At 45.6% G+C, this 25948-nt stretch overlaps 1 protein-coding gene across 2 annotated transcripts in view; it reads right to left on the reverse strand.

Moving 5' to 3' along the window:
• Positions 1–25948, reverse strand: part of NDOR1 (NADPH dependent diflavin oxidoreductase 1) — a 667841-nt gene that overhangs the window by 557480 nt on the left and 84413 nt on the right. The window contains exons 2-3 of one of the 2 annotated variants that reach the window (XM_069609847.1): positions 22693–22796; positions 11941–12018 (exon numbers count right to left, since the gene is read on the reverse strand). In XM_069609847.1, coding sequence (XP_069465948.1) covers positions 11941–11946 — 6 coding nt within the window. In that variant the 5' untranslated portion in view covers positions 11947–12018; positions 22693–22796. The remainder of the gene's footprint in view (positions 1–11940; positions 12019–22692; positions 22797–25948) is intronic. The other variant, XM_069609846.1, reaches the window with a different exon arrangement.

A 25948-nucleotide genomic window follows, 5' to 3' on the forward strand; every position in this document is an offset into this window, starting at 1 on the left:
ACTAGTTGCTTCTACAGGCCCACACTCACTCCCCATAACCAGACTCTGTTAATTTTGGCCAATAAAACAGTCAATGTCCGATAGCTGGTTGACATGTTTTCTTGAAGCGTTTGCAGACCTCGATTTGGTTGCTGGTTGATTCTTCGATTTTGTAGCTTTGACTTTCCTTCGAGTAGTATAAATGCAGAAGGGAGGAAAGGATTGATTCTCTGCAGAGCCGTCAAACCCTTCCCCACCCACACATCAAAGCATACCCGTAGGTATACTGCAGGGCAGTTCCGCCAGCCCCCAGTGATTTTCAGAAACGCCTGTACACTCCACCAATGCGGTTGGCAAGTCTGTTGGTTCAATCAAAGCCACAGATGTACATTCCATACTACAGCACCCTACAGATGGATGCACCTGTGCTGGCAGATTAGCAGGCATGATGGTTTTACCTGTAGTAGCCTGCAGCTTCGAAAACCCCAAGATAACCTTTCACAAAGGATAACTCTTCATTCATCATATTAAGGATGTCTATATTAGTCCTTACTGCTCTTAATACCAGTTCTTGTTGTTCGTAGAGAGCCGTATGTTTTCTGTTAATGTTAGAAGAAAATGAACCCCACGTATATGGATCTTTCTGTCTATAGGGTACACTGGGAGGTGATCTGTTCCAAAAATCACCCACCGGGGAGGAAGACAGCGGGGACTTTACCCCCCAGGTTGATGGTAAGCTGGGAATCAGTGATCTGTGGCACAGTGGCGTTTATTTGGATGTTTTTACGGTTGGAGATTATCTGCAGCTCCAGCCGCTGGTCCAAATTCAAATTCCTGCTGCCATCCAAGGTGGGTAGGGCAGACATATCTGGAGACTTCCTGGGATCAGTGACTGGCCGCCCAATATCCAGCCCACATTACAGGGGGGCTTTATGTGAACGCTCCTGACCCCCTACAGGCTGAAGGACCCTCTCCTGTTGCTTGCCAGCCGTTTCTGAAATGTATCACTCACATCCAGCTGCGCATTCACTGTCTTATTAACAGTGAACTGATTACAGTGGGGGACTTCCTTAGCAGTGCATCCGGATAGCAGTTCTATGTCTGTAAGCTCTACTTGATCCCCCCACACCTTTCCTACTCCCCCTGCGTGTTCCATAGGGGGAATGGATTCATCTATGTCCGTTAGGGCATGGATTCATCTATGTCCCACACAAGTTGAATTTACGTCTCCACCCCACACAAGTTGACTTTAACCTTGAGTATACTCAGCATCGTTGGGACTATTGTCAGCATCATCATTAAAAACAAAAAAGAGTAAGATTGGTGGGACCCAAAAACAAATGCATCTCGGTTTACGTTTAGACTGCAGGAACGTGGAGGAGCAAAATGTGGACACAACTGTACCCCATCTTGTAAACTCAGTGTAACCAATTGCCTGGTAGCATGAAAGCGCACCTGTTTTTTGTTAAGAAAGTCGGGTGGTAATAGGCGGCTGTTTGCTGGGGAAGGGGGGGGGGAGAGTCCCTCCTTTCATCTGTGCATCCCTACCCCCCATACTGTCCATCCGAATCCCGCTCTCCTGCTCCATTGACCCCTCCTGTAACGGGCTATTATAACTTCCTGGGCAGAAGGGAAATAGTCTCTCACCATCTGTGTTACCGTTTGCGATGACATCAGTCTCCCTTTGCCCTCCCTGCATCTTACTCACGACTGGAGGTGGCCGCAGCTGTGTTTAAGGGACATGGCAGAAACAGGAAGGGTGCAGGAGTTTGCTGCCACTCCACCAGAGGATATTACTGCCCCTGACCTCAACATATGCTGTACCATGGGAAGTATCCCAGAAAGAATCTAGACAAGGCTTGTCAGCACCTGCTGCACTCGTCCAAGGCCACCAAGGCCTTCCTTCGCCAAGACTCTAGAGAGCAATGCGTGCGTTTCCTGTAATCAAGCTTTAGGCTCACCGTTAAGAGAGACCAACTCAAAAGGCAAACTGCACGCAGTTGTTGGACCTGAGTTTCTGCACTCGATTTAAACCATGACTGCACCAACTGGCCTGGTTAGACCCAACAGCCCCTACAAGCTGCTCCTCGCACCTCTCCGTGGGATGGAGGGTAGGAAGCAAGCTGCAGTATGGCTGGCAGCCAGACCGCGGGGTACAGTATGAACTCACTGCAGGGCTCCCAAAATCAAGATGATTGAAGAGGATTAGAGCCTCGCTTGCTTGAGTTACCCCCTCAGCACATAACATGACTCAATTCCTTTTGGAGTCATGGTCACCCCGCGGGTGTCACAGTGAAGAGAAGGCTGCAAGGCAGTGGGGGAAGACAGTCGGGCCAGTGGGGACCCCGCCACACACACGCTGGCCCGCACTGTTAGTATTCGTTCTTCTCCGCCAGCTCCGGCATGGCTAGAGGAAAAGACCCAGCAAATGCATCGAGCCTCAAGCAGCACTACGTTGTCTCACTAAGCAATGAGAACAAGCAACGAGACAGACCGTAGCTGCTTCCTAAGCTCTCAGCCAAAAAATGTGATTCCTTTATAGGCTACAGCTTCCTCCCTTGAAATCCACAGGCGCTCCTTACATAGTGCCAGCGAGATGGATCCACAAACCGTGTGCCCCATGCCTTCAGCACCAGCATGGTCAAAAGAAAAACCAACATCAAGAAACTTACTTCTTTTTTTAAAAAAAAACTTTATTTAACAGTTGTGGTACATAACAGTGCAGCAACATGACAATTCAAACTTGCGTATATCATGTATAATCGATACAGTTTTTCAACACAACATGTGGTATTTACAGAACAGAAGTATTATTAGGCCTTGCCGGGCTACTGTTAGCTGAGTCCATTTCACTTAGGTATACCCTGAACGGGGCCCAAATGTCTTTTGGTTTACATGGGCTTGGCAGCGTCATCACATAATACTCCTCACATTCATTTACGTACATAAGTTCCTTGAGAAAATTATTCACCTGTGGTGCTTGTGCACTTTTCCATTTTTGCATAATACACTTTTTGGCTATCGCACACGCGATGTTAAAGAGCCTTTTGGTCACCTCAGATCTCTTTCCTATATCCCCAAATAGGTATTTAAGTGGTGTGAGATTTGCCGGTATCTGTGTTACCTCTTCTAGAATTGTTGCCACTTCCCCCCAAAATACCTTTATGTGTGGGCAGCTCCAAATCATGTGGAATGAGTCAGCCTGGTCGGCCCCGCATTTCTGACATCTGCCTGGGTCGTTTCGTGTGAATTTTGCAATTTTTTGAGGTGTGTAGTGTAGCTTATTCAACACTTTAAATTGGATCAGCCGAAGACCTACATTCATGGACACCCTCTTAGTGAGCTCACAGTATCTCTCCCAGGACCCATCGGTGATGGTGGCACCCAGGTCCGATTCCCAGGAAGTCCTTATCATGTTCACCGTTGGAGTATTGGCTTATATAGTTTTGTAAAGTCCCGAAACACTGGTTCCCGATCGAGTAGACAGGGCCACCAAGCACGGGTGCGGTGGGGGCTCATCAGGGAACAGGGGCCATCTGGCCTTAAACGCCATTCTCATTCTGTAATATTGCAAGACCATCAATTGATCTCTACCCATCCCCGTTTTGAATTTCCCCATTTTGAATTCCTCCACTGTTATGAATTTACCATTAGGGAATCTGTCCTTGATTTTGAATTGCCTCTCTGGATCCCACGTTTTTTGCACATCTGTATCGTACGTGGGTACTATACCTGGGAAGTTCCAGAACGGGGCCTCTGCGTGGTATGGTGTCTCCAGCCCAATCCTGCAAAAAATCTTAGACCATGCATGTACTGTTGTGCTGACTGGGTCAAATGGGCATTCGTTCTTATGTTTGTTTTTAAAGACTTCAAGTCGGTTGGGTGTGCTGCATGTTGTTCTAGACAAATATGGGACGAGGCGTCTTGCTCATCATACCAGTGTTTAACAAACTGGGCCTGTGCCACCAGGTAGTATAATTCAAAGTCTGGCGCTGCTATTCCCCCTTTGTTATAGGGTTCAACCATTTTTTCCCACTTCATCCTGACCGCCCCTCCGCTCCAGACGAACTCCACTGCCATGGACCTGAGCTTATCAAAGAATTGCCTACCAGGCCAAATCGGGACGTTAGTAAATACGTACAACAACTTGGGGAGTATGACCATTTTCAGTACGGCTACCCGACCAATAAGAGAGATGGGAAGTTTGGCCCAGAAGCGAAGTTTAGCGGCCATTGTGTCTAAAAGGGAATCATGGTTATTCAAGAGTAGGGAAGCTTTGTTTCCCGACACCATCACACCCAGGTATCTTATCCCGTCAGGGGACCATTTTAAACCGTGTGTATTTATCGGACATCTGGTGGTCGGGGTTAAGGGAAGAAGCTCCGACTTGGAGCGGTTGGTTTGGTATCCTGAATATTCTGCAAATTCATGCACTGTTTCCAGCACAGGCCCCAGGTGTGTGTCTGGTTCTCGGACATATAATAGGGCATCATCTGCATATAGGGAGATGGACTGGGTTAAGCCCGACATCTGTATGCCCCTCTGATTTTGGTGTTCTCTAATTGATGCTGCAACCGGTTCAACAGTGAGAGCAAACAATATCGGGGAAAACGGGCAACCCTGTCTCGTGCCCCTCCCCAGCTCGAACCATTCAGACATGGTGCGATTAGTCAATACCCTGGCCCCAGTATAGAGTAGCTTAACACTTTGTAAGAAGTATGGACCTAGGCCAAATTTCTCGAGCACCCTGAACAGGTAGCTCCACGAAACTGAATCAAACGCCTTTTCTGCATCCAGTGACACGGCCACTGCCTGGGCCTCCGGCTTAATCTGAGCCATGATACCAAACAGCCTGCGGAGATTCAGAGCCGTGGACCTGGTAGGAATAAACCCGCATTGGTCCGGATGCACCAGCTGAGGCATGTAGGGTAGGAGTCTCGTAGCCAAGATCTTAGCAAAAATGTTGGCGTCGCAATTTATGAGAGATAAGGGCCTGTAAGAGGACATCTCATTTGACGGACGTCTGGGTTTAAGGAGCACCGTTATTATAGCCTCTCTCATGGACGACGGGAGCATCCCCGATTCCAGGGCCTCCACCCACACAGACAGGAGCACCGGGGCTAGCTCTTCACTAAGTTCCTTGTATAATTCAGCCCCCAGACCGTCCGAGCCAGGTGATTTCCCGTTAGCTAGTGATTTTATCGCTTCCTTTATTTCATCGATCGTTATGGCCTGGTCAAGCAGCAGTTTATGTTCTGTTGACAATCTAGGGAGCGTGATGTTATCTAAGTATTCTCCAACCTCAAGTGGTGTTTTCAAATCATGATTGGCATACAGGTCGGTATAGAATTGGGTGAATTCTTTATTTATACCTTCCTCATTTGTTGTTACCGTACCATCCCCCGCCACTATACTAGAAATTCTGGTATAGTGTCTTTCGGTCTTCAACAAGTTGGCTAGAGTGTGACCTGCTCTGTTCCCCTCGCCATATCTACGTGCTCTAACTGGGGTTGCCATGTACAGCAGCTCTCTAGTGGCCAGTCTGTTGAATTCCTGTAAGTTATTATTAATGTCCGCCAGGACACTATCCTCATGTGTGGTCGTATATCGCATTTCTATTTTGCCCTGCCGTTGTTCTATTTCCGCCAATTCCACCCTGACCGCCCTCAATAGCCCTGTGGACTTGGAGATCAGCACCCCCTCATCCAAACCTTAAACGTCTCCCATAGGGTTGTATTTCTATTTACTGAGTTCTTGTTTGTTTCAAAGAAGAATTCCACCTCTGCGTGTATTGCCTCTGCCACCGTGGGATCCCTCAGAATATCGGGTGGCATACGCCATCTCCTGGCCGGGGGTTTTACATCCTCCAGTGTCATGTCTAAAAAAATAGGGGAATGGTCGGATAGAGTACGGGGGAGCATCTCACTACTGTCAACCTGGTTCATAAGGGACGCAGACACCAGCCAGTAATCTATGCGGGACTCTGTGTCATGCACTGAGGAATAGAAAGAGTACTGCCTTTTATGGGGGTGAAGAGTTCTCCAAGCGTCCACTAGTGTGAGTTCCGATAGGATTTGGTGTAGGACAGTAGTTGTTTTGGTGGGGTTTCTGTGTCTGGAGGTGGAGCGGTCCAGCGTGCCATTCAGAATGGTGTTAAAATCCCCTCCCCACACCACGTGTTCACCACCCGTGAAGCCCAGCTCTTGTATCACATTTGTGTAGAAGTCCGGATCGTCTATGTTTGGGCCATATGTGTTCACCAGTACTAATTCTACCCCTGGTATGTTCCCCCACACTATCACATATCGACCTAGTAGGTCTATCTTACTCTTTTCATGTTGAAACCCAACTGAGGGGTGGATAAGGGTGAGCACTCCTCACGCCTGTGAAGAGTATTCAGTATAGTATCTTTGTGGGCCCCACCCTTTCAAAAGCTCAGTGATAACTTTCTGTAGCGCATGCGTTTCTTGGAGCATTACTATCTGGGGGTGGTGTCGACTAACATAGGTCCCCCACTTTTTTTAGCTTGGTCCGGTTGTTCAGATCACGTACATTCCATGTAAGGAGCTTTAGCCTTGTCCCTCGGGTCGTCACATTGGGATTAGCCATGTATGTATGACCACATCGCTCCCCATATCTTACTGTTACTCATAATAGTTTCTTGTACTGCACTGTCACCACAATTTTTAAAAACTTGTAGGACTCTTCCAACTGAGTCCCAACATTCCAACACCCCCCGGTCATTCCCACATCGCTCAACGGAGCTAAACATCCTGTAATACTTTAATCCCCCACCCACATCATCTACCCCAACTTGACAACGCTGCCCCGCAAAAAACATTCCCTTAAACAGGTGGAGCTTTCCTGAGGGTCACTAGTTGTAGCCATCTGGCGCGCTCTAGACTGAGGCTCACAGCCCGGAAACCAACAGTCTTTGTTCAGTTCGTCTCGGTTGCATAACTTCCAAATTATTATTATTATTATTTTTTTTGTTTGTTTGTTTTTTTGTTTTTTTTGTTTTTTTTCCCCTATTCTCAAGCGGTAGGCGGTCGATCCCCAACTCTACTGCTTACTCTGCTGGGTCTCGCCTCTCATCTCTCGGTTGTGGTCTTGCATTTTGGTTCGCCACTCGGTCTCCTGGGGGTAATGGGATGGAAGTCTCCACATATGACATCTGTGGGATTCTCGAAGAAGTGAGCCCTTCCCCCGTGTTGTATTCTCATTTTCGCCGGAAAGATGAGGGCATAGGGCACATTTCGCATGCGTAACCGTCTTTTTACCCCTTCATAGGATCTCCTTTGCATTTGTACGTTGGTTGAAAAGTCTGGATATATGTGGGTTTTGTTTTCTTCGTGATATAAAGTTCCTTTTTCTCTCGACAGCCGGAGTATAGTGTCCCTGTCCCTATAATTAAGGAGGCGTGCGATTATAGTACGAGGGGGAGCCCCTGGTTTCGGGTGCGGTGCTAGGGTGTGGTGGGCTCTTTCAATCAGAAAGTGATCCGAGAAGGAGTCGGCACCTAGGATGTCTTTTAACAGGGACTCCACTTGTCTCTCCATGGGACCTTTGCCAAAATGTTCCGATACCCCAACAATCCGGATGTTGTTTCTCCGGGATCTCGATTCAAGGTCCTCGCACTTGTTTTGTGTTTTATGTAGTTCTGTTTGGAGGTGGGCTATGTCTCGACTGTGTTGTGCTATCGTGTCTTCGCTTGAACTTATCGTGTTTTCCGCCTCCGTAATACGTGCGTTTTCCTTTTCGACACGTGCCTTCAGGGATCCGATCGTCGACACTATGTCATCCAGTTTTACGTTCACAGCCATAAATCCGTTCTGCACTAGCGTTGCTAGGCGTTCCATTGGGTCCGTCTCCTGCACATCAAGTATCAGTGGTTCACCCCCAGCCGCCCCTTGCGGTTGTGAGCTGGTGAAGGTGTCCATTGGGCCAATCTTTTTCCCACCCGTCCCTTTCCTCTCGGTGCGGCCCATGTGTTCGGCTTCCAGAGAAGGATGGACTGTGTCCTCCCACGTATTGTTGCCCAGAACCCTGTTATGTGGCCCAGGTATGGAGAGGGGGTAGTCCTTTATATATCTGATCTTACCATGTGGTGCACTACCACGTATTATTGCCCAGAGCCCTGCTATGTGGCCCAGGTATGGAGAGGGGGTGTTCCTTTACATATCCAACCTTGCCATATGATGCACTACCAATGTACAGGATTGAATTCTGCAATTCTGCTCTGGCTGGAGCTTCCCCGACCACCACTCCGGATAATATGTTGGAGGGCCGGTGCGCCCGCGCGGTCCAGGGCCCGAGGTTGCGAGTGATTATTGCCCACTTGAGGATGTATGTCCCTTCACCTCCACCTGGGTATGTCTTGGTGGGCTTTTATGATGAGCTGGTGTTACCCAGGGTGTTGTAGGGATGCGGGCCCCCCGTTCAAGGACCAGTATTTTTTGCCCCTGAGCCCGTGGCATGCCCAGTCCGTGGTTAAGGTGCACAGTGCAGGGACCCCCTTTGTCACGGCTATCCCCGCGCCACCTCAATCCGCCTCGCGCCCCTCCAGCACGGGGCCCTCCTCACTGCCCGAAGTCACTTACTTGGTGTTTGGGGGGGGCGGGCTCCAGCCCCACTCGCCCCTGGGGTCAGTCCGCGCCTTCCGGCGAGGGCTGCGGCCGGCTGGGGCCCTGCCGCAAGGGGCCGCGGGCCGGAGTATGGGCCAAGCAGTGGTTATGGCCCCCTCAGCAGGGGAGCAGCACACGGCCTCCGTGGAGCCGTGGACAGCACCGTGAGCCGCCGCAGAGCGGGAGCGGGGCTAGGCAGTCGCCACGGCCCCACCAGCCAGGAAGCAGTTCACGGCCCCCGAGCCTCTCCTTCCGGCTCCCGCCGACGCCCGTCTCTTTCCACAGGACTCGGGGAGCGGTCGCAGGCGGCGCCGCAGTCGTCCTGGGCGGGCGGTCGCTCGACTCCTTCGTGTCCAGGCTTGCGAGGCACACGATGCCCCTCCCCCATCACGGCTTGCCATCAGACGTCCCTGGAGCCCAGTGGCGGCCTCGCAGGCCCCTGCCAGCCGCCGGAATCGCAGAGCAGGATATCTCCGCACCTCAGTCCCGGTTTTACACCGTTTTTTTTTTTTTGGATGTGTGCTGGATCTTCCGCCAACCAAATGTAGCTTCCAGTAGAGTCTGGGACGCTCCTGACAGGATTTTTTGGAAGAAAATATTGTGTCCGAGCTGGAGCTCTCACACTAGGCGGCCATCTTCGATGTGCGCAACAGCGCCACCCCCGAAACTTACTTCTGCGGGGAGAGATTCATCTTCCTGAACTTTCTCACTCTAAACACTTTTTTCCTTCCTCCGGGCAAGCAAAGGCCTTATTGAATGACCCTCATCTGTTTTAGCCCTTTCCATAAGGTTCAGTTTGCACCCCCTGAAACTCCTGTAGGAGTTATTCAGCCTGATCTACCTCCTTGACTTTGTACGGGTAGCCCCAGATCTCAAAAGGACAGTACAAAGGGGTATCGCCATCTGCATCTGATCCCCATCAGAGTGCAGCCAAGACGTCCAAGGTATATGCAGACAAGTCCTGAAATACTTGATCGAGGCACATTCCCACTCAAATGAGCCCAATGTCCTCGCTATTTTAAGAATGGGTTCATTGTCACTCAAGCAGTGGCATTTGACCTTCACTTATGTGAGCCCTGACCCCCACGCCCCCCAGCCCACTCCACAATGAACCCCCCGGTAGAACAGTGCAGTCCTGGGATCATCCGGACCCAGCAAGTCTTTAACCATGTCGCTCACCTCTCTTTCAAAGTCCACGGGTATGTCCGTCACGCTGAGGGAGGCTCTAGAGACGCAAGGTGTTCCTGCGCTCTATTCTTTCTATATCATTCACTTTGTAACGCATTTCTTTCACAATGCTCAAGCTCCTGCAGTCTTGTCTCCAGCAGTCTTGTCTCCAGCTTTACTTCTAGGAGCTAGGTCAAGAGTGGATTATGGTCTAGAGCCTCCACTCTGTCCTCAACTTTCTCAACCCTCTCCTTAATAGCGGACATAATGGCCTGGACTTCTGCCCGATAGCCTTTATGTTTGACAAGACACTGTGGATGTCAATCTAAAGGGCAATTCACTTTGCACAGTGGTCAAATTAACAACCACAAGCCAGACCTCAGGAGCCTCACAGGGATCCAGCCAGCTAACAGGGCTCCATGTCACACTCGGCTACTTCCCTTCGATGCTCCAACCGAAGCCACAGCATTGCCTTTCCTTTGAGCAGCTGAGTCCATCACTTGAAATCCAGGTCTCTTCAGAAGCATGCCTTCTGTTAGGAATCACGGACAGGACCCTCTCCGAGCTGTGTCACCACCGCCACTTGCTGGGTTCAGAATGAGCCCTGTACCCAAGTGTGTGTCTCGAGCAGCTGTGGGTCGAGGAGCAGGGCACTGATGTTGCTGGCCCTAGGTGCACAAGATGATCACAAAAGCTCTTAGGGGTGCAGCTTCTAGACCCATCAGGCCAACACCCCCTCCCATGCCTTAATACACACAGTCAGCCAGGCCTCACCTTCACCAAATGAGCCAGGCCTCTCCGTTGCCCCACCTTGCGGTCTTCCCCATGGGGCTCCAGCTGTACCAGGGCACAGCGCTGGATCATTAACAGAGTCACAACGGTGCACCAGAGCTCAGACCCCAAGGGATAGGCAGCAGCGTGGGTCCTCAGGTCTGCCTCATCCTCCTAGGAAGCAGCACATGCATCAGACCAGTGCCCCGTAGCGCATCCACCGGCCCTCTTCACAAATCCACTATGTCGGTGCTATGGTGCCACTGTCACTCAAACCACCAAATTAGCCCGGTAATTAATGCAGAGACTGTGACAAATCTCCCTATTAAATCTCAGAGCGGGCCGTTTAAGTGCGCCTCTTATTCCCTGTGTAACAGTTTTTCATGTGCAATAATAAAGTAAGACACATGGACAAGATATACTGGTTGTTCATATGTACTGGATCATTAAAATATGGTCTGTTGTGTTCCTATTACTTATGAGGATTAATTACGGGGTGTTGTAATTTAATAACAGTATTGTTGAGAAGATAAACATGTATGATTATTGGGTTAAGCCCAGTGATCCTGGGCATCCCACTATCCTGAGCCTAGGTAGGCCAGAGCGAAGTGTCATGAGGGCTTAGGGAAGCTATCGCCCCAAGTTTGCCCAGACCACAGGCCTTAACTTTATTGCTAAGAGTGTTTCATTTGGGTAAAAAAAAGCATTTGCTCTTTGATGAATAGGCATGTGCCGTGGTGCAGCCATTCATGAAAGGAAAGATAGGGCTCTTTAGACATGTCAGCTGGGGATATGTGAGAGGGGCTTGGGAGCAAGTCCTTTGTTGCTGTCCATGATGGTGTTGTGTATGGCGAAGGAAGAATGGGGCAAGCAGTATGAAGGAGACCGGGCCATGCAGGTAAGTTATGGGGAGAGTATGGTGCAGGAAGGGACAAGGGGGCAAACATGAAGTGACAGAACCGTGGTAAGACTCTGGTACCCACTGTTAGGGGAAATAGCAATTAGCTGTCCTGTATCGGTGGGTTCTGAATGGCTGCCCCCCACCCCCACTGTGTGGCAATTAAATAAAAACAAACGTTTGCAAATCTTGCATTTTATGAAAACCTATGAAAAAAACTGGCAACCATCCAGTAAACTTATGACACATGGATTTTGCAAGCTAGTGAGCAGACAGATTCCGCAAAACTAATTCACTCCAATAAAATAAATCTATATAAAATAAGGGTTGGCGTACAATAACACACAGCAATGTTGCTACCACATATTTTTCTGTTGTCAAAATAAATAACAGAAATAGCTCACTTAAATTGAGTTTTTAAAACACAGCCACCTTACTAGCGCCAAGAGAAGTTGACCACAAGATAGAAAACAAAAAAAAAACAAGATGAGTCTGGCTTACCTTCATATTATCCGGGGGGTCTCCTTGGCCTGTGGTTGAGCACACAAACACTACCAGCGACTCGTTAATCAGCTTCGCCTTTGGGAATCAACAAGAAAAGAGAGTTGTGAAACTGATTTAAACCAATAACGTTATCAATGAAATAGTAATACTAGGTGTCAAAATAAAGACCTGAAAAGGAGCTAGAAGTCACTCCTGGGTAAAGGGCATTGCCACATGAAGGGTAAAAGGCGCTAATGTTTTACATACTAGGAGGTTTCCTCTGTTTTCAGATATTTCTGAACCAATGATAAATATTTGGTTTGTAGCTTTCAATATGTTGAACCAATCAATTGAAAGTATTCTGTATATGAAGCACTTCTTCTGTTGACAGTATACTGTACATCAGTATACTGACAAAACTGGATGATCAAAAATGTTGTTAGTTTTTCTGGGCGATTGAAAGCATCAACCACACGCTCAAGACAGGACATCACATGCACGCAACTTGGCGTAATGATGTCACATGCATGCTGACATCACACGTAATGGCAGGTATTTAATAGATGTGAATACACCTGTTCAAATTAATCTACTTCCATCTGGACATATGCTACAGAAATTTGGAGACCATCTGTCCATTGGTAAATCACAATTTGTATTGACAGAGTCCCCTTGACTTTTCTTTCAGGTAGGACATTGTAGGTTACTACTAAGAACCTATGATTCTATATTTTGTTTTTGGATACACTTTGATATATACTATTTAATGTACACTATACAACATTTATTTTTATTAAAAACGTATCTAAAGTATTTGATTTCAGAGCTGAGCATGCATGGCTTCTCAATGTTTTGAGAACCTTTTTCTGTGATCTTCTATAGAATGACACAGCTGTTGGATTAGAGTAACCAAGTGGAAATGTTTCACTGGAGGAGATTATTAAGAACACAGTAATAAACATAGCTGTTAACTCACATAAGCCTTCAAAGTCCCAATGAAAATAAAAGGTGAAGGCAAAATAGCTTAAAAAGGCTATTTTGTACATTTCAGGTACCGAGAATTACTCAAATACAGAAGCAAACAATGTTCTATAACTAGCTAGTTGTGGAAAGTATACGTGATTAACATACAAACGATAATGTAATCTTTTACATTTTCCATCTATAACTTGGCATGAATACCAATGAGTCCCATTACAAAGTAAAAAAGAGAGGGGTCTCAGTAATAAGTCACTTTGAAAGCCACTATGTGTTTCCCTCTGTGACACACCACTAAAATGTGTGTCAAAGGGTTTTATGACAACTATTGCGTATTTTTCCGTATCTGTCTGTTGTGACAGCATCATAAATAGTGATAAGGGGCCACAAGGAATTACTGGTATGTTTATCTATATCCGATGTCGGTATGGCTTTTTGTAACCCCCTACAAGGACTTCGCACAACTTCCAAAACCTGGACTTAAGCTGGGTCTCCTTTTGAACTGAAGAATAGGAACAGCTGTTGGCTGGATATTTTCCTGTAGAATACACTGAGGACACTTCTGGGTGCATCTTCCTGGGCAGGATTCACACACCAACCACAAAAGTGATGGGTGGAAGGTTTCGAATGAATCTAAACCACTGGCAATTGCTCTGGGCCAACCTTCCACACCACCGTTTTTTAGCCCGTCTGCGCCATTGCAAAAGGGGACCAGCCATGTGCAAATCAGTCAGCAGCTGCCGCCACCGAAGGTAGCAGCCCAGCCCGAACTGCTAGGCCAGGTCCACTCTGCACAGAAAATCAAGCAACCCCAGATATGTTTCGGCCTTGTTGGACCTCCTCAGTGAGGTGCAGCCTGGTTCCCTGTGGCGCAGCGAGCAAGGGACCCACGTCTGGGCATACCCTCTCTCACAAGGAGAAACAAACTGACCACAAAAGTGATGGGTGGAAGGTTTCGAATGAATCTAAATCACTGGCAATAGCTCTGGGCCAACCTTCCACACCACCGTATTTTAGCCCGTCTGCGCCATTGCTTGGTTTTCTGTGCAGAGGGGACCTGGCCTAGCAGTTCGGGCTGGGCTGCTACCTTCGGTGGCGGCAGCTGCTGACTGATTTGCACATGGCTGGTCCCCTTTTGCAATGGCGCAGACGGGCTATAAAACGGTGGTGTGGAACGTTGCCCAGAGCAATTGACAGTGGTTTAGATTAATTCGAAACTTTCCACCCATCACTTTTGCAGTCAGTTTGTTTCTCCTTGTGAGAGAGGGTATGCCCAGACGTGGGTCCCTTGCTCGCTGCGCCACAGGGAACCAGGCTGCACCTCACTGAGGAGGTCCAACAAGGCCGAAACATGTCTGGGGTTGCTTGGTTTTCTGTGCAGAGGGGACCTGGCCTGGCAGTTCGGGCTGGGCTGCTACCTTCGGTGGCGGCAGCTGCTGACTGATTTGCACATGGCTGGTCCCCTTTTGCAATGGCGCAGACGGGCTAAAAAACGGTGGTGTGGAACGTTGCCCAGAGCAATTGCCAGTGGTTTAGATTAATTCAAAACTTTCCACCCATCACTTTTGCGGTCAGGATTCACACACCTGCACTTCTTTTGAATATGCCTGTGCTTGAACGAACAGACAAACGAACTTGCATCTGGAAAGACCTTAACCAACAACACCAGCAGCAATGAGCAACATGCATCTCAACACCACCCTAAGATTGGGTATGGTCAGCACAGTGGCAGCAGCAGGTAGAAATACTTCATAGAGAAAAGCTACATCACCCAACATGGGGAAACACATTGCAGATTAAGAAGGAATTGTAGACCAATGCCATCACCACCTGTGCTGCGTCTCATTTGCATTATAAAGGGTTCATCAAGCAGAGAAATTAGAAAGCAACAGTATGACAATAGGTCCAAAATAATTACTAAATCCCCTGAATCAGAGGGTATATTTGCAAATGACAGATAATAAAATTGCCTTAGATAGTGAGGCTTATCTTTATGTTTCCTATGTATGTATTAAGGCGTTTTGGACTGCCTTGCATATTTCTAACTGCACTATCTACTCCAGTTCCCTTCTACATAAAGAGGAAAGTGATTGTGATTAGATCAATATGGCAGTGGCCAGTGATTCCTACAGAGGGAGATGGAGTCCTTCTCATTTAGCCTCCAATTCTGGAAAGCTTAGTTTAAAAGGAAGGTTTTCAGGTTCTCTTGTTCTGAAAGTGTCTGTCCAGATCGTTTCAAAAAGAGCCCAAATACAAATCTCACTGAGAGTGTTCTTCAATTTATATTTGGATTAAACCTCTTTGTTCTGATTAACTTGGCATTGCAGAAGAAGATATTCGAGGATGGAGCATAGTATGCTCCATCCTCGAATATAGTAAATAAAGTAGTTTGTACTCTTACCTAGATGCCCTTGTGTATTGTGCATACTGCCTTGAATTTTATTGTTTGGCTGACTGTGAGCCACTGGGGAGCGAGCTTTAAGACTGGGTTCATGGGGTTATATTTCTAAAAGCTAAGGCACATACTTGCTGCCCTGTTCTGAAAAATTTGGAGTGTCATGATATGGCATTTTGGAGCATAATATAAACCATATAATAATAGTCCAGCTTAGACAAAATTGGGGACCCAGTCAGCTCAGGTTGGTGGCAAGGGTTTAGTAGAGGAAGTACTTCTTGAGAGTTTAAGTGACGATTCAGGCTTTTGACCACAGCATTGACTTGAGAAATATGCCTTTGATACTGTCTAAGGGGCATCACTGAGTGCCTGAGGCCGTGTGAATGCCAAAGTGATGCTACTGTTGCAGCCAATTGCAGGAGACAGATGGTGATATCAAATTACATTAGCTTGATAACAAACTGACATATCACATGAGCCAGCTGAGAATTATTCCAATCAACAGCTAGTACCGCAGGGTAAAGGGAGCTCCTACATGATCACACTGGTGTGTGCGCTTTGCTTCATTCCCCGTCACAGGGATGTCCAGCACGGCGACATTTAGAGTGGACGCACCGGTGGGCCAGTAAACTCAACATAGGCGCTAGATACTTTACACCAGCCTGAGGTAGAAGCGCTGGCGAGATTTGTAGTGACACGGAAGACAAGATGAACAGTGTTGCACTCTACCAAGAAAGAATGTCTCGGAGGTGGGCCTGATGAGCCTGCACTATACTTGGGGTGTATTCCCACTAGCTCCGGCTGCAAAACAAGTGCAACGAACATGGGGACCCAAAAGTGGCCCTGTGCATCCCTTGCAGGGATGTGATTGGAAAAATAGGCTGAGGCGCTCCTTTGCCAGTGTTGTGAAGAAAGCCAGGATAGTTCCTTAAGAAATACCGACAGCAGCCCACTTAAAGATGAGAGTAGAATTAGGACCTTGCCAAATGGACTCCACTATCTGGGGTCCTTCTAAGCTACAGCAAGTTATATAGGAACAAACATCGATTCCACTCAGGTGACACACCCCACACAACTCCAGTCGTGAAAAAGCACCAATCGAAGATAAAAAGAATTGACTTTTTCCAGGCTCTGCAACTCAGCTATAAAAAGCTCTATGAAGAAGTTTCATATAGGAGGCACCCTACACATTGCTAGTCACATTAAAGCAAAGAAGGCTTGAATGACATTACTTGAGGTTTCAGAAAAGAAAAAGGGATAAACAAAATCTGCAATAAAACACATGGGTGGAAAGTTGAAGGCACCAAAGACACAAATAGGTACACAGATATAGAACTACAAACTGGTGAAAGTAATGTGCATTTATGTAGTGGGAATAAAAAACGGTGAGAGAAACACAAGAGGACGTTCAGCCATTTAATCGGGGTGCAGTTAGTGCTGTATGAAATTAAGCACTATACAAAGAGCAGCCAATGTGTGTCTTGGGGGTGCCAACAGTTGTAAAAGGTAACAAACAGCGGTTTATGAAGGATTTATTTTTAAATATTGCCAACCTGATGAAAACTGGAACTTTGGTAGATCGAAGGAAAGTGTTTGCTATCACCCACGCAGAGAGCAGGGAGTTCTACTGTAATGATGAGGGACACCACCGAAATGGATGGTGTCTTTGCAAAAAGAACATGGGTGGAGGCAACATGATCCAGATTTTTCCCAGATTTAAGCCCTGATACACCAAACAGAAAAGGATGTGAAGAATATATTTTGACTTGACAAAAAGTGAGGAACCATTAGGGTGGGTATTCCTTTGATTGGACCTCAACGCCCTTAAGTATATTTTTCTATGAGTTTCCTTGTGCACGGTCGCATGGGATAGTAACAGAGTACTAGGTTCCTCTACTCCGTTAAATTGAGAAGAAAAACCAAGCAGTTAATTTAACATTTGGCCCATACGCCCACGTTTTTCTCAGAAAAAAGACACATGACCCCTTTCTCAGTTTTCCAATGCAATTTTTTGGAGTTTTTAATGTTTCCGTTTTTTTCTTTTTGCAAATGACAGTGCCCTCTGTGATAACGCGTGTTTCGACGGTATCTCTGTCTTTCTCAAATCAGGGCTATTAGTACTTGTCCACGTTTCTACCTCTGTCTTTTGTGTCAAGTCACGGGTTAAATCCCAAGCTTCCTTTCTTGTTCTCGTGCGTATATGTCCTCGCGAGCTCACGATACCGTGAAACTGAGAAAGGGGTCATGTGTCTTTTTTCTCAGAAAAACGTGGGCGCATGGGCCAAATGTTAAAGTAACTGCTTAGTTTTTCTTCAAGAATGTATTTCAGGCTTCAGTTGAAGATTTCTGCCCTGATGTAGCAGTTAAGGGAGTTCAGAGTCCAGTAGAAAAGCTGAGTATTTGTTTTAACACAAGTCGATGAGGCACAGTTCTTCCGCTGCAGGGTCCACAGAGAAGCCACAATTCAAGTTAATGAAAGGATAGCCCAGCAATTATGTGTCTTCAATTGCAATGCTTGTTGAGGAAATATGGTTATATTGCCTAATGTTATATCACTCAGCATTTAGTTCTTTTCATAATTACTTTTAGGATTGAGCGCAATGTCAGAAATTTGAATATAAAAATGGTCTTGCACGGGAGAATGAATAAGAAACACAATTTGCTATTTTCTTATGCTCCCTAAATAAAATGTAACCTAAGAAGAGGAGAACATTGTTAAGTTAAAATATGGGGCTATGGATGTGCCACTATGCCCCAGTGCTCAAAATGTACCAAGGTGGTACCATATTGTTAAGTGATATTGAGCGACAGATGGTTTGCGAACAAAAGACAATCATCGAGGTGAACAGAAAATATTGTGCTAGCCAAACCGAACTTGAGATATCTACATGCCTGCAAAGAGACCGCAGCATTGGTTTGCAACCAGCGAGGGCAAGGCTAAGCACCACAACATCTTACTTCATGCATTTAAATATTCTGTGGTAGCGTTATGGTTGATTGTAAAGAGTAATCCAAGTAGTCATTGTTCAGACAATTATCTTCTGGATAGTTCCCCTTAAGATTTCACTAAAAGGCACAGAGCTCCATGTTACTAAAGCACATCACTAAAACCTCTGTAATTCTAGGAGTCTGGCCAGGGCTGGCCTTAAGGCTGGGCCGCATGGGCAACTGCCCGGAGTGCCATTAGCACCCCCAACGCGCCTGCTCGGGGGAGTCGTTCAATGTCTCCCACGAGCTGGCCTGGTGGAAGAAGGCACGGCAGGCGCTCTATTGACATTAAATGGCTTTTGCTTCAATTAGTGCATGTGGCTGACCGCTCCGCCCCCCCATGTTCTATCCGCCCAACCCCCCATGGTCTGGTGTGGGGACCAACTATCAAATAGTACATTTTAAAGTGCAATATGCATAGAGGTGATGGAAGTCTTATCTTGAAAGTAGCAGCTTTAAAGTTTTACTGCATTTATTCAAATACGTTTTTCTGTACAAACACAGTAAAACCTTAACACCGCAGTTTCGGGAAAGGCTTCCTTCACCTCTCTCCCTAGCAAAATTCAATTGCGCACATTGAGTGGTGCACCTAGGCAAAAATTTAGCCGGGAGCCAACCCTTCAAATGTTGGGAAGAGGCACTAACTTGAGGCGGTGGGAGAGTGGCAAACTTACTTGTGTAGGGGCATCTAACTTCTTTACGCATTGTAATGAGACTATTCTAGTGTAGCGTTAATGTTACAACCAGTTAACTCTCTCCTTTAAGTCTAAAAACACCCACTTAAGGACTGATGTGAGAATGAGTCATCTCCTGCCCCCGACCCTCATTCCCTTCCAATCACTCTCCTGGCATTTAAGTACTACATCACCACATCACGATTTCAATTGCCTAAAAAGGTATGCATATGAAGGTGTTAACAATGAAATGCTTTACGCAACTAAGGTTTCCACAAAGCACTTCAAGGGATCAGACCTCTGGTTCTGCATTCCCGCATTTCATAACATATCCCCAAACCCATTCAAGAAGATCATCACTCAAGACTCAGGTGCTTCTGACCTGCATGCGCCTGTCAGCACTGTCACTCCTGATGCACGTCACAATGCCTTTAAATTCCATACAAATCTTACATTAGATTGCAAAACTACACCTTCTTCGAATAAAAACAGTTTGAAAGTGAGGAGGCAAGTTCAAGTAAAGTCGGCGCTGCATCCTGTGCCAGGAACCTTGTTTATTTGTGTTAAAAGTGCTGTATTCAGAAAATGTGGTGGAAGTGGAAAAAGGGAACTAGTGGTACTTTGCATCCCAAAAGAAGGGAGTGGGATGGTGCAAGATGGGGGAGGACCACGACTGTGCCGGATGGGGTTTGACCTTTGGTTTGCCATTCACAAGGTCTCTTGTTGCTTTGTGGCTAGACTAGACATTGCCTGGAATAATAAACAAGCACTGGCAAAGCCGCTAGTTTGGGCTTTTGTGCAAGTATGGGATAGGCACTGATATAATGGTATTACCTTGCGATAAGATGGTAACGGCTGAAAAATGTAGTGATAACCTAGGCATATGATTGCCTTAACTGGCAAATGCCTTTCTAATACCTCAACCCAAAACTGTTGGCTTTATGATTGCTTGTTTTTAAAGGGAGTTCAGTGCATGGAACAGAATCTATATCAAGTGGCTGAAGGCACACTTGGTTGAGGTTTATTAAAACAGAAGCGATTTACAACTCCAAGTAAACCATTTAACCTCAGACTGCTTTTTCGCACTCTCAAACACTTGTGTACGAACGCGATATAAATAAAATATCACTTCATTCTAATACAACATTCCAGGCTCGGGTTGCGCAAGATTCTGTGCTCACTCCCCCCATCATAACTATGACTGGAGTAAAACAGGGGTGTAATCTCGCCGCAACTTTGTTCAACCTCTATATTTGCGATCTGGACAAATTGTGGCTAGACCCATCGATGTACCCGGTGAGACTGGGCAAGTTAAAATTAAACTGGATGTGCTTTGCCGATGATATTATCTTGTTTGACAAGACCCCATATGGGCTAGAGAATAAGTTAATAAATAACACGAATATGCATCACAGCACAATTTGCAGGCCAATTCCATAAAATCCAAGATCATCATTTTCAGCAATAAAAGAAAGGATAAAGTCTTACTAGTGGAATATAGCTGGTGCAAGAATCGAAGGTGTGAATACTTTATGATATCTAAGCTACTCTTTAATTCCATCAAATCGTGGTCTAACAGTTTAAAAATAAAAGCACGACCTCTGGTTTCACAGATGTGAACAGTATTTAAGAAACATTGTAAGTTTTCAATATTGCCTGATGCAGACTTCTACTTAATGAAGGTGGAACCAATTCTACGGTTTGGTCTGGATACCTGTCTCTTAGATTTAGATGATGTTTTAAACATTCTCCAGGCACAGTTGCGGAAACATAGAGTGGGTCTAGCGTCTGCAGTCCTGAACTCGATTATTCAGCGCAAATTGGGGCTTTCATCTCTTGCATCAAGATTTACATGGCGTAAATTAGCCATATATGCCAAAATGTTGGTCCTGCCTTAAAACTCTCTTTTCCAAGACAACAATGCTCTCTTGAGAGATAGTAATCCTCTATCCATTGTAGAATTTGCAGACCAAATGAATAAAACATTGGTGAAAATAAGCTTATTTACCGAGGATCTAATTCAGGGCCTACATAATGTAAAACGCAAGCTTTAGAAATGGGATTGGATCAATACCATTGAAACCAATAGCAGATACAGAATTTACATGCAGTATGCATTATTTACTAGAAAAAGAAAATTTCGCTCTCCTAGCGAAATTCCCTTGTGAAAAAGCTACAACAGTCTCAGATTTAAACAGAACCAATTTCACACACTTGAACAAATCAAACATTGGTCCAAATTTTCTCTTGCTAATGTTGGGAGGAATTGTCTCTTTTGTGCTAATGGAGACCAGCATGAAATGCTAAAACATTTGTGGTTTACTGTCCTCATTTTGAACCAGAATGTTTTGTCTCCTGGTTATTTATTATCCGGAGGCTATCGATCTAGCCAGTCATTCCTTTCGGCAAAGATGCTTAAGGGGAGATAGCATTTGCTTAATTGTGGCTCTCACTAGATTGCTATACAAAGTTCACGAAGCTCTAGCTAAGGTGAATTAACTTCTACTTTAGAGAAGTGTACTCTTCAGCATTTGATACTAGGGTGAATACTTAAACGCTTAAAAGCCCACCAATTTTGTTTAGTAACCTCTGTATTGAAACCAGCCAAATAGTCCAATTCACTTTAAACAAATTCACATTGCTGGCACTTGCTATGGCCCCGTCCTTTAACTATCATTAATTGATGCAACATCAGAAAAATATGGGTTCGACTTTTGAGAGGTTGCCTCTTGGGAATAGGTCCTATAAATTACTCTATTATGTTATTAGTAAAATCTGATTTTTCTCCTATAAAATTATGTCAATGAAACGTAAGTTATGTTTTGAGAACCAGCCGAATATAAACATTCCAGGACACCTTGGGAGATTGCAGTTAATAGAATAGGATGAGTTTTTATTTTTTATTACAGCTGAATAAGATAGCTGCAGAAGAAATGAGGGTTAATTTCATGCATATTTTGCACTATTGCCAATTTGCACAATACAGTCAAAACATTATGATTGTTTATGTCATCTATTCTTTTGGATGTAACTCACTGTTGAATCAGTAACGATGAGCAATTTTATGCATATCCATATGTTTTGTATCACTGTCATTTTAGAACATCGTAGTCAAAGTAACACGATTTGTTATGATGTTTTGTCTATTCTGATGTTATTCTGTTGTTAAAGACGTATCTTCAAATTCTGTCGTTTTTATGATGGTTGCTATTCGGTGATTGTCAAATTAATTGACCACATATCTATATTTATTCAATAAGTTTTGTATATCGATTATTCTCACAAAGAAGTTGTACCAAAGTGATCAACCTATTTTATGCTGATGTTTTTTAAAATTGTCATGTCACTAATCTCTTTCTAAAAACCGTGCCAACTATGTAGTATGTTATTGCGATTTTATATTATGATTGTAACACATTTTCTTTCTATCTTGTTACATATACATGTTGTAAAGATTTTACAAACTAAATACAATACAAAATATATATTTCATTTCATTTTAGAAATAACCTTGGGAGACTATTGGTTGATGTTAATGTTTGATAAAGCTATCTCAAAGAGATCACATGAGGATGTGTTTTGGAAGGGGCAGGTAGTAGGTGGGATTGGCCATAGGAATCAGCTGTGAGTCCCTCCTCGCAAGTCATCTCCCTCCCAATTGTACACCAATTCAATAGTTTTGGCTTAGAGCCACAATTAAAAATAGAATTAAGTAAAAATAAGGTAAAAGTGAACCTCTAGTCAGTTGCCCCTCTCGTCTTTGGCTGCTCAGGTGAACTCTCCTCTTGTCCTTGGCGCCCTTGCGAGTTGGACCTTTGGTCCATTCCTCCTTTGGTCCTCTGGTGAGTCGGTGGCAAAAACAAGAAGCAGAACGCTTCAATTTTCGGTCAATCACACAAACAAGTACCTTAGCACATAACTGCTGCTCCACACAGCTGACAAAATATCTAAAATGTTCACCATACAGAGCCATATATTTTAAGATCTGCACACATCAATGTTGTAACAAAGCAATCTTGGCCTGATCTATCGGCTACTGCATTAGCCCCCCTACCCCATTTCTTGCAGATCCTGAAGCTCCTAGAAAGTGTGAAAATGGCAGATGGTGTGCAATGAAAGACTCAATATCATAGTATAACAGGATATAGCAGAGTGTGAGGCAGTACTCTGGACGGCCCAAGCAGCTTCAAAGGCAGGGAGCAACAGGGGAGAAAATGTAATTTTTGCACAACCACAGTTAGTCCCCTTTACTAGAATCTCTGGTGCACTGACTTGGTGAGACCGTCTGCCTGTCAAATCAAGTGATAGGCGACTGGGGGAGGGTCAGTGCAGCAATAATGCAATTCTGTGTGACAGTATTGGAGCCACTAGCAGAGGAGCACCAGGGTAAACCAATGTGTCCCTACACTTATTAAGACTGCCCTATTATAAGGGTGTAAACGTAAGCACTCCAATGTTTGCAGTTAAAGTCAAGGTGAGATTACATTATTTGCTCAATATCACACACACTTATGCTAAACAGTGAAGCTGGGATTTTAACCCACTCTGCAATTTAGGCACAGCCACCTTCCTCCATACTTTACGTGGAACAAATATAAGTTTTGTGTGTGAAGGCCTACAATAATACAGTCCTATAGAGTTTACTTGCAAAATACACAAATTGCATAGTAAAGCATCATGACAACATGTAAATCCGTATAGCAGCATGCTGAGCCAAAATAATATCAGTGTACCTTTATTTTCCACATCCTGAATGGAAAACGATAACATGCAAAAGGCAAAATATCGCTCTACCCACTTTATTTTCAGCACTTTAAGACAGACAATAAAAGTTGTGTAATAAACCCACTGAGGTTTGGCGATTCGTCATAAAACGCCAGCGTGTTAGGCATGGTTTTAAGAACATTGAACTAAGGACATCAAAGCAAACTTACTTTTTAGCATAACCTAGACACCTGTCCACTGAATATGACATGCATTACTTACCGTAAAAGCATTTCTGATGATTGTATCTGCTTAGATTCACATGCTGTGCATATGGTCTGACATCCAGTGGTAACCACAGAGTATTGCATCTTGTCTTTCAGGGGACCGAAAGGGGAGTGGGCATAGACGTGTCTGACACACTATCCCTATCGTGACGTGTGTAGTATCCAAAATCCCTCACGCGCCGAGGTCCCTCCGATTGTATTTTTTCTGCCATGAGGGAGCCCAAGGCTATAGTGAGTGAGTTCATGAATAGAGAAAGTAGTAAGAAGTCTATGTTCCTTCCACCTCGAGCGGGGAGGCAGGGAGGGCGCATGTGAATCTAAGCAGATACAATCATCAGAAATGCTTTTACGGTAAGTAATGCATGTCTTCTGATGCTTGTTAATCTGCTTAGAATCACATGCTGTGCATAGACTAGCGAGCAGTACCCGGAGTTGGAGGTGGGTTGTGAGAAGGAACAGTAGAAAAAAAGATGTCTTAGTACTGCTTGTCCCACCTGAGAATCAGACCTAGAATGAGTGTCTAGGCAAAAGTGTTTTGTAAAGGTGTGTACAGAACTCCAGGTTGCCGCTTTGCAAATGGAATCTAGGGGAACATTTGCAATGAATGCTATGGATGCCCCAGTGCCTCGAGTGGAATGTGCTCTAGGCTTGAAGGGCAGTTCTCTCTTTGCAAGAGAGAAACATAGTGTGATCCATTTGACAATCCACCTTGATATTGCCGATTTAGAGACAGGGTCCCCTTCTCTACCAGCTGCCACTGAAACAAAAAATTGTTTAGTTTTCCTGAGTGGTTTAGTTCTATCCATGTAGAACATGACTGCCCTGCGCACATCTAGTGTGTGAAGGCTTCTTTCGGCCATGTTAGTAGGTCTCTGGAAGAACGTGGGTAGTTCGATTGACTGGTTCACATGGAACTTCAAAATAAATTTCGGCGCAAATCTGGGATGTGTGCGCAGAACTACCTTATCTTTGTGGACTGTAACAAAGGGGTCCAAAACCGAGCGGGCCTGTAGTTCGCTAACTCTTCTGATAGAAGTGATAGCTACTAGAAAGGCTGTCTTGTAAGTCAGGTCTTTCAGACTAGCTTTATGCATAGGCTCAAAAGGGGGTCCCATGAGCCTAGTTAAAACCACATTTAGATCCCACCCAGGGGCTGGGTGAGTGATGGGGGGGTACATTCTTTTAACCCCTTCCATAAAGGCTTTAATCACAGGAATTTTCCACCACGACACCTTCTGCTGTGACGTGGTGTAGGCGGACAACGCCGCTAGGTGAACCTTTAAGGAATTGAAGACTAACCCAGAGTCCAACAGATGGGTTAGATATAACACAATGTGTGAAGGCGAGCAATCGGTGGGATTGACGCCTTTAGAACTGCACCAGATGACAAAACGTTTCCATTTGCTGGCATAGCAATAACGTGTGTTAGGCTTTCTTGCCTCCCTCAGTATGTCCATGCATCTTTGAGAGAGTTGCAGATGTCCAAACCCTATGACCTCAGGAGACAGGCTGCTAAGTTCAGAGTTTGTGGGCATGGGTGCAGGGTCTCCCCCCTGTCCTGAGACAACATGTTGTACGGGCAGGGCAGCTTGACTGGTGGGGAGAGGGACATTTCCATCAGGTGCGCGAACCAAGGTTGGCGGGCCCACATGGGAGCCACCAGAATCATGGTGACTGGTTCCTGGTGCATCTTGTGTACTATCTTGTTCAGAAGGGGAGTTGGGGGGGAAAAGCGTAGACAAATTTCCCTGACCAAGTTATCCAGAGATCGTTCCCCTTGGATCGGTTCTGGGGGTACCTGGAGGCGTAATCTTGGCATTGGGCGTTCTCCTGAGTAGCGAACAGGTCGATCTCTGGAAACCCACATTCTGAGAAGACGTTGGCTACAATGTCTTCGTGCAGTCGCCATTCGTACTCTTCTGGCAGAGGAAAATCTCTGCTGAGTACGTCTGCCAGAAGAGTGAGTTCCCCTGGAACATGTTGGGATATCAGGAACATCT

The sequence above is a fragment of the Ambystoma mexicanum genome, chromosome 8, assembly GCF_040938575.1.
Source record: "Ambystoma mexicanum isolate Mex_15411 chromosome 8, UKY_AmexF1_1, whole genome shotgun sequence".
NCBI lineage: Eukaryota > Metazoa > Chordata > Amphibia > Caudata > Ambystomatidae > Ambystoma > Ambystoma mexicanum.